Genomic DNA, 8,071 nt, shown 5'->3' on the forward strand with positions numbered 1-8,071 from the left:
CTTCTTCTCCATATGCTTATTTATTTATTTTTTTTTTTAAAGAAATTACTTCTTAAAAGTAGGTGTGATAAAATTGTGTTTTATACATGTGAGAAGAGGATTTGAATGAATTTTTGAAATGAAGACCAAGGAGGTTTGGAGTGGGACAGAGACCAAAGGCTGTGATTTATACTTGGCGTGTTGAGTTCACTTGCTCAAGGTTGAAAGGAAAACCAAGGAAGCTTGTTTTGGTTCCTCAGGAAGTGGAGCACTGGGGCTATGCTGCTTATCAGTCATTAGCTTATGTGTATAGTGTAAAGAAGAAAAGATGAGGACTAAAAGTAGTGCCCATTTTTCCTTGACAGGTCAGATGATGGACAGTAGAGATGGTACTTTAGGCAGATTTATAAGGCATGATAAAGGCAAAGGGGTGTGTGTCACAAAGCTTTGACATTCTACCCCTAGCTAGAGCTCCAACCTGTTTTTTTTTTTTTTTTTTCTCTACCTCTCCTTTTTACATTTTCGCCCATTCTGCCACTCTCTGCCTTTTGATTGGAGCATTTAGTTCATTTACATTCACTGTATTCACTGATAAGAAGTGACTTCTGCCATTTTGTTATTTGTCTTTGTATATCTTAATTTTCTTCATCTTTTGTGTTTTGTTTGTTTTTGCAGTGAGCCTTTTGGGTTCCTTTCCTCTTTCCTTTTGTGTTTTTAAAATATTTTCTTAGAGGTTACCATGAATATTACATTTAAAAGATTGTATTTATAACTTCTAAGGTAAAGTAAGTTGGTACCAACATAACTTTAGTAATATGCAAGAAATTCTATATCTATACCAACCCTCTCCCCCCTTTTGTTATTGTTATCACTGATTACATCTTTTTATTTCTTGTGCCCTGTAACATAATTTTATCCTTGCTTTGTATATATTTGTTATTTGAAAACACAAAGGACAAAACATTTAGAATTAACAAGCATAACTACCTTATTTCTAGCCCTTACACTTGCCCATGCATTTCCCTTTTGGGGGGATCTTTCTTTTTATGTATAGCTTTGGATTACTATCCAGTGTTCTTTTTCCCTTCTGTCTACAGAACCTCTATTAGTACTTTTTGTAGGGCCCTGTTGTTGTTGTTGTTGTTGTTATTTACCATCGAGTTGGCCCCGACTCCTAGCGACCCCTCCTTGGGTTTCCGAGGCAGTTATCACTACAGAAGTAGGATTGCCCAACCTTCCTTCCGAGGAGTGGCTGGTGGGTTTGAACCGCCAGCCTCCTGGTTAGCAGTCAAGTGCCTTAGGCACTATGCTACCAGAGCTCCTTTGTAGGGCCCTGGTGGATATGAATTCCTTCAGGTAAAAGATTTTAATTGTAATGAAATCTAACTTACCAATTTTTTCTTTTATGGATCCTACTTTTGGTGTTGCATATTAAAAGTCATTGCCAAACTCTGGGTCACCTAGATCTTCTCTTATGGTGTCTTCTAAAGGTTGTATAGTTTTGCATCTCACATTTAGGCTTATGACCCATTCTGAGTTAATTTTTGTGAAAGATTTAAGCTTTGTGTCTGGATTTTTTTTTTTTTTTTTTTGCATATGGATATCCAGTTGTTACAGACAAGTGAATTTCCTTGGATCCTTTGCCAAAGATCAGTTGACTTGTTTTGTGTGAACTTATTTCTGGGCTCTCTGTTCTATTTTACTAACCTATTTATCTGTTCCTTTGCCAATGTAACACTATCTTGATCACTATAGCTTTATCGTAAGTCTTGATGTCAGGTAGTAAAAATCCTCCAACTCTGTTCTTCTTCAGCATTGTGCTGACTCTTTTGAGATTTTTGCATTTCCGTATAAACTTTAGAATCAGCTTGTCAGTATTTACAACATAACTTGCTGGACTTTTTGTTGATTGCATTGAAACTATAAATCAAGTTGGAAATAATTGACATCTTAATATTATTAAATTTTCCTATCCATGAACATAAGGAGCTTTGGTGGCACAGTGCCTGAGGCTAAGACTGCTAACCAGAAGGTTGGTGGTTCAAACACACCAGCCACTCCGTAAAAGGAAGACAAGGCAATCTACTTCCATAGATATTTATTGCCTCAGAAACCCAATGGGGGTTGCTGTGAGTTGGAATTGACTCAATGGCAGTGGATTTGGTTTGTTTTTTTTTTTTTTTTGGTTATCGATGAACATGGAATATCTTTCAATTTATTTAGATCTTCTTTGATTTCTCTAATCAAGAGTTTTGTGGTTTTCCTCATAAAAATCTTGTACATACTGTTTTAGATTTATACCTATGTATTTTATCATGTGTATTAATATAAATAGTGATGTGTTTTTAATTCCAAATTCCAGTTGTTCATTGCTGATATATAGGAAAGCAGTTGGTTGAGTGCCAGGAGTTGTTTTGTTGATTCTTTAGGATTCTCTGTATAAACAATCATATTATCTGTGAATAAAGATAATTTTGTTTCTTCCTTCTCAATATATATACATTTTATTTCATTTTCTTGTTTGGTTGCAATACCTAGGACTTCTGCAATGTTGAATGGAAGTGGTGAGAGAGGACATCTATATCTTGTTCCCAATCTTAAGAGTTTTAAAAGAGTTAAGTTTCTCATCATTAAGTATGATGTTAGTTGTATGTTTTCTGTAGATGTTCTTTATCAAATTATCTTCCCCTCCTAGCTGCTAAGAGTTTTTATTGTGAATTGGTATTAGATCTTGTCAGTGCTTTTTCTGCATTGATTGATATGATGATGCACTTTTTCTTCTTCAGAGCTTTGTTTCTTTGGATTCAAAAAATCCTGGTGTTTCCATTATACCACACTGCTCAATGGCATCACAGGATCTCCAAGTTAGAATCACTGGTAAATGGTAGATACAAAATAATGTTTGGGCCACACAAGAATTTTTGGCACTGTGATCAGACTCTGGAATGAAAGCAACCTTGATATATATATATATTTTTTTAAAAAAAGCAATTTTCCTTCTTCTCCCTCCCATCCCTGGTAACCAACAAAGAAAGTTTCCTTCCATATATAAACCTTTCTTTGACTTTTTACAATGGTGGACTAATACAATATTTGTCCTTCTGTGATTGACTTATATCTTTCAGCATAATGTCCTTCAAGTTCATCTATGTCATGCAGTGTTTCAAGAATTCTACATTATTCTTTAGTGTTGTGTCATATTCCATCATTGTATGTACCATAGTTTAGTTATCCATTCTCTGCTGATGGAAACTTAGGTTGCTTCTATCTCTTTGCTATTGTGAATAGTGCTGTGATGAACATGGATGTACATATATCTATTTGTGTCCTGGCTCTCACTTCTTTAGGATATATACCTAGTAATGGGATTGCTGGAACAAATGGTATTTCTAATTCCAACTTTTTAAGGAATAGCCTTACTGCTTGTGCATTATGGGTTATGCTTGATAGTCTATTTATGCATAAATTAAAAAACCAAACCAAACCCACTGTCATTGAGTTGATTCTGACTCATAGCAACCCTTGCTGGGTTTCCGAGGTGGTAAATCTTTACAGAAGTAGATTGTCCAGTCTTTTGAACCACCAACCTTCTGGTTAGCAGTCAGATGCCTTAGGCATTGTGCTACCAGAGCTCCATGCCATAAATTAGGGCCCCTAAATTTACCCCTATTTTTTTTTTGAGAAACTTTGTAGTTTTGGGTTTCACCTTTAAGTCTTTGATCCATCTGCAGTTAGTTTTTGTGTGTGGTGTGAGGTATGGATCTTGTTTCATTTTTCTGCAAACAGATAACTGGTTTGCCAGTTGTTAAATAGACTATCTCTTCCCCATTTAATGGATTTCAGACATTTGTCAAAGATCAGCTGACTACAGGTTGATGGATCTATTACTGGATTCTCATTTCTATCCTGCTGGTCTATGTGTCTGTCCTTGTACCACTACCAGGCTGTTTTGACTACTGTGGGTATAAGTAGGTTTTGAGATCTGGGAGTGTGAGAACCTCTTACTTTGTTCTTCAATAGTGCTTTGCTTATCCGAGGCCTCTTGTCGTTCCATATAAAATTAGTGATTGGTTTTCCCAAAGAATGTTGGTGGGATCTGGATTGGGATTGCATTGAATGTATAGGTTGCTTTGGGTAGTATTGACATTTTCACAATGTTCAATATTCCTATCCATGAGCATGGTATGTTCTTCCATTTTTGTAGATCTCTTATGGTTTCTTGAAGTGGTGTTTTGTAGTTTTCTTTGTATAGGTCTTTTGTGTCCCCAGTAAGATTTATCCCCAAGTATTTTATTTTTTTGGTAGCTAATGTAAATGACATTGATTTCCTTATTTCTTTTTCAGCACTCTCTGCTGGTGTAGAGGAATCCAACTGATTTTTGTATGTTGATCTTGTATCCTGCCACTATGCTAAATCTTTCAATTATTTCCGGTAGTTTCCTTACCGAGTCTCTTGGGTTTTCTGTGTACTGGATCATATCATCTGCAAATAAGGATGGCTTTACTTTTTCCTAATCAATTTGGATGCCTTTTATTTCCTACCAATTTGGATGCCTTTTAATTTCCTCTTGCCTTATTGCCTTATTGCCCTGGCTAGGACTTCAAGTACAGTGTTGAATAGCGGTGAAGATAGAGGACACCCTTGATCTTAATCTACCTTGATCTTAATCTACATTATCATCACTCCTCACTTACAATAGTTGTCAAACATAGGTAAAAATGGATTAATAACCTCATTCATTAAATCATTCATCCACTCATCCAGTAAGCACTGAGTTGCTTCTATACGTGAATCAGGAGTTACAAAGACAAACCCAGTTGCAAAACCAAACCCATCACCATTAAGTTGATTCCAATTCATTGCAAACCCAAGTATTACAGAGTAGAACTGCTCCATTGGGTTATCTAGGCTATAATCTTTATAGAAGCAGATTGTGAGGCCTTTCCATAGTGCCACTGGGTAGGTTTGAACTGCTAACCTTTAGGTTAATAGTCAAGCACAAAACATTTACAACATCCAGTGATCTGATGGGAGCTCTGGTAGCATAGTGCCTAAGACACTTGACTGCTAACCAGAAGGCTGGCGGTTCAAACCCACCAACCACACCTCGGAAGGAAGATGGGGCAATCTACTTCTGTAGTGATATTGCCTCGGAAACCCAAGGAGGGTTTGATATGAGTCGGGTTCGGCTCGACGGCACATAACAATAACAACAACAACAACAGTGATCTGATAAGCCTAAGGGAGAAAATTTTTATTTAATGCCCTTTAGTATAAAAGTAGAGGGCAATTTTTTTCTAATTACTGTTTTATTTCCCTATACCTTTGAGGTGTGACAGTGAATGGAGAGTTAATTGGGGCCCCAGCTCCTCCAAATGGCCACAAGAAACAGCGCACTTACTTCCGCACTATCACCATCCTCGTCAATAAGCCTGAGAGATCTTACCTCGAAATCACACCAAACAGAGTCATCTTGGATGGTGGGGACAGGCTGGTTCTCCCTTGCAACCAGAGTGTAGTGGTGGGGAGTCGGGGACTGGAAGTATCAGTATCCGCCAGTGCTAATGTCACCGTCACCATCCAGGGCACCATTGCCTTTGTTATCCTCATTCACCTCTACAAAAAGCCAGCACCCTATCAACGAAACCACCTGGGCTTCTACATCTCCAACAGCAAAGGCCTTTCCAGCAACTGCCATGGACTGTTAGGTAAGTAACTACTTATTCACATTGAGTTTAAAGTATAGCTTTAAATCCCACAAGGTGAAGCCAATATTGCCAATATCTTTTGCTTGACTGGGAGATTCAATAGGAATCTGTGTATGTGTGTTTGTGTGTGAGTGTGGGTGTGATATAGAAAGTGTATTTCATATTCCCTGATGGCTTTCTGAGAATAGGAATGGGCTTTATAAACCAGTTCTGATTAGCATTCTGGGAAAGCAAGCCAAGAAATTGAGAATATTCATCTTAATGTCTGGTTCTTTACTGGTCAGTAAGAAGATACAAATAAAGGGCAGTCCATGGCAAAGCATCAAGCACCAGAAATGTATTCCTTCCACAGGAGTCATCCATATTGCTACAAGTGGCAGGCAGTCCACTCTGGCTGGCTTTCTTCAATGTGCAGTTTCACATGGGCACCTTGCCCAAAAGTAGAGAGGAAGCCTTTGCCAGGGCTCAGTTTAGAAGGCAGGATTTCCTGGCACTTGAGCTGGAAGCTTTTATGTAGGGCCTGACTGCCAAACGTGAGATGCCTCTCACAGGTCTTTTGTTCCTTTAGCCTTACTAGTGCCCTCACTTGACCTTTAGCATTTTGATTTTGAAGACCAGCAGTAGTTGAATGGAATGCTCTCCACTCCCTCACCCCAGTACATATCCATTAAATGATAGTATGGAATCAAACCAATAACCAGGGAGGAAAGATAAAAGACCTGACCCTATTTCTCTGTGTATGGGCTTCTGTTTTGTCCTCCCAACTTAGCAGGAGACTGTGATTATCTCTACTTATTTGGTTAGGCAACTTTCCAAGTATTAGCATCTAGGCAGCTTCCAGAAGTGGCAGGCCACTATGAATAAAACTACAGCTCGCTCTTTTCCAGAAACTCATTGCTGTCGAGTCAATTCCAACTCATAGTGACCCTATAGGACACGGTAGAACTACCCCATGGCTAAGCCACCTGACCGCTAACCAGAAGGCTGGCGGTTCAAACTCACCAGTCACTCCTCGGAAGGAAGATGGGGCAATCTACTTCCGTAGTGATACTGCCTCAGAAATCCAAGGAGGGGTCACTATGAGTTGGGTCCTACTCGATGGCACGTAATAACTACCCCATAGGGTTTTCAAGGCTGTAATTGTTATGGAATCAGACTGCCACATCTTTCTCCCATGGAGTGGCTGGTGGGTTTGAACTGCTGACCTTTTAGTTAGCTGATCACTTAACCACAGTGCCACCAAGGCTCTTTCTTTCTTCTCTAGTACCCCTCCTAAAATATATATAAATCATTGATATTGGAAAGTGTGTGAATGCCATCTGGGAGAGTTCAGCTTACATCGTGGTCAATTAACCCAATATACCTTTCAAACCTGGATCTGAACCCACTGTCATAGGCCACCTTTCAGCCAAACAACGGACAGGCCTATAAAGTGAACAATAACATTCTTGAGGAATGTACTCTGCAGAACACTTAACTATAGTTAAGACCAAAAGGGCAGCATTTTCCCCAAAACAAAGCTAAGAAGGCAGATAGTGGCAGGAAAGAAGGAGGCACAGATATAGGGAGCCTAGGGAGGAAGTGGAAAGAGTGCTGTCACATTGAGGGAATTACAACTAATATTGCAAAACAAAATGTGTATAAATTGTTGAGTGGAAAACTAATTTTGCTCTGTAATCTTTCACCCAAATCACAATTTAAAACAACACTGTATAATTAACTCTTCCTTCCTCTGGCTAATATGTGTGCATTTCCTCATTACCAGTGGCCTGAATTGAAGTCAGATTTCACAATAATATTGTCTGCATTTGACTTCTACCTGATGCTTTTTTTGTCCTCCCAGGTCAGTTCCTGAACCAGGATGCTAAGCTCACAGAGGAGCCTGCAGGGCTCGTCAAGAATCTCACTGATCCTCCATTCCATCAGGCAGACAAGAGGTCTGAGACTGTCCTAAAGGTGAAAGGGCACCGAGTCCCAGTGGTCTGGAAACAAAGGAAGATCTACAATGGGGAAGAGGAGATAGACTGCTGGTTTGCCAGGAATAATGCTGCCAAACTGATTGATGGGGACTATAAAGATTACCTGGCATCTCATCCTTTTGACACAGAGACTGCATTTGGCCTGGGAATACTGCAGGGACACTGAAGCTAGTAGCCTTAATTATAAAGTGCTTGACAGTGACATGGTCTGAAGACACCGTAATGCACCTCTTCCTGTTGCTTGTCATGCCTCATCTCTGGGCAGTTAGCTGCACTCCATAACCTACTCTCAGTGGAGTATAGGTCCAATGTCTGCTTGAGCAAAGGGTAGGGGCAGGAAGCTTGTGTAAAACTTCCTTCCTTCTACTTTTTCCTGCCTTCCTCCTTCCTGTCTATAGTAGAGA

At 39.3% G+C, this 8,071-nt stretch overlaps 1 protein-coding gene across 1 annotated transcript in view; it reads left to right on the forward strand.

Annotated features, from left to right (window-relative positions):
* Window positions 1-7,833, forward strand: part of ITIH5 (inter-alpha-trypsin inhibitor heavy chain 5) — a 138,450-nt gene extending 130,617 nt beyond the window's left edge. The window contains exons 12-13 of the mRNA XM_007935476.1: window positions 5,311-5,688; window positions 7,532-7,833. Coding sequence (XP_007933667.1) covers window positions 5,311-5,688; window positions 7,532-7,833 — 680 coding nt within the window. The remainder of the gene's footprint in view (window positions 1-5,310; window positions 5,689-7,531) is intronic.
* Window positions 7,834-8,071: the final 238 nt, after the last annotated feature.

The sequence above is a fragment of the Orycteropus afer genome, unplaced genomic scaffold (genome assembly GCF_000298275.1).
Source record: "Orycteropus afer afer isolate SDZICR_OR568_19922 unplaced genomic scaffold, OryAfe1.0 scaffold00028, whole genome shotgun sequence".
Taxonomy (NCBI): domain Eukaryota; kingdom Metazoa; phylum Chordata; class Mammalia; order Tubulidentata; family Orycteropodidae; genus Orycteropus; species Orycteropus afer.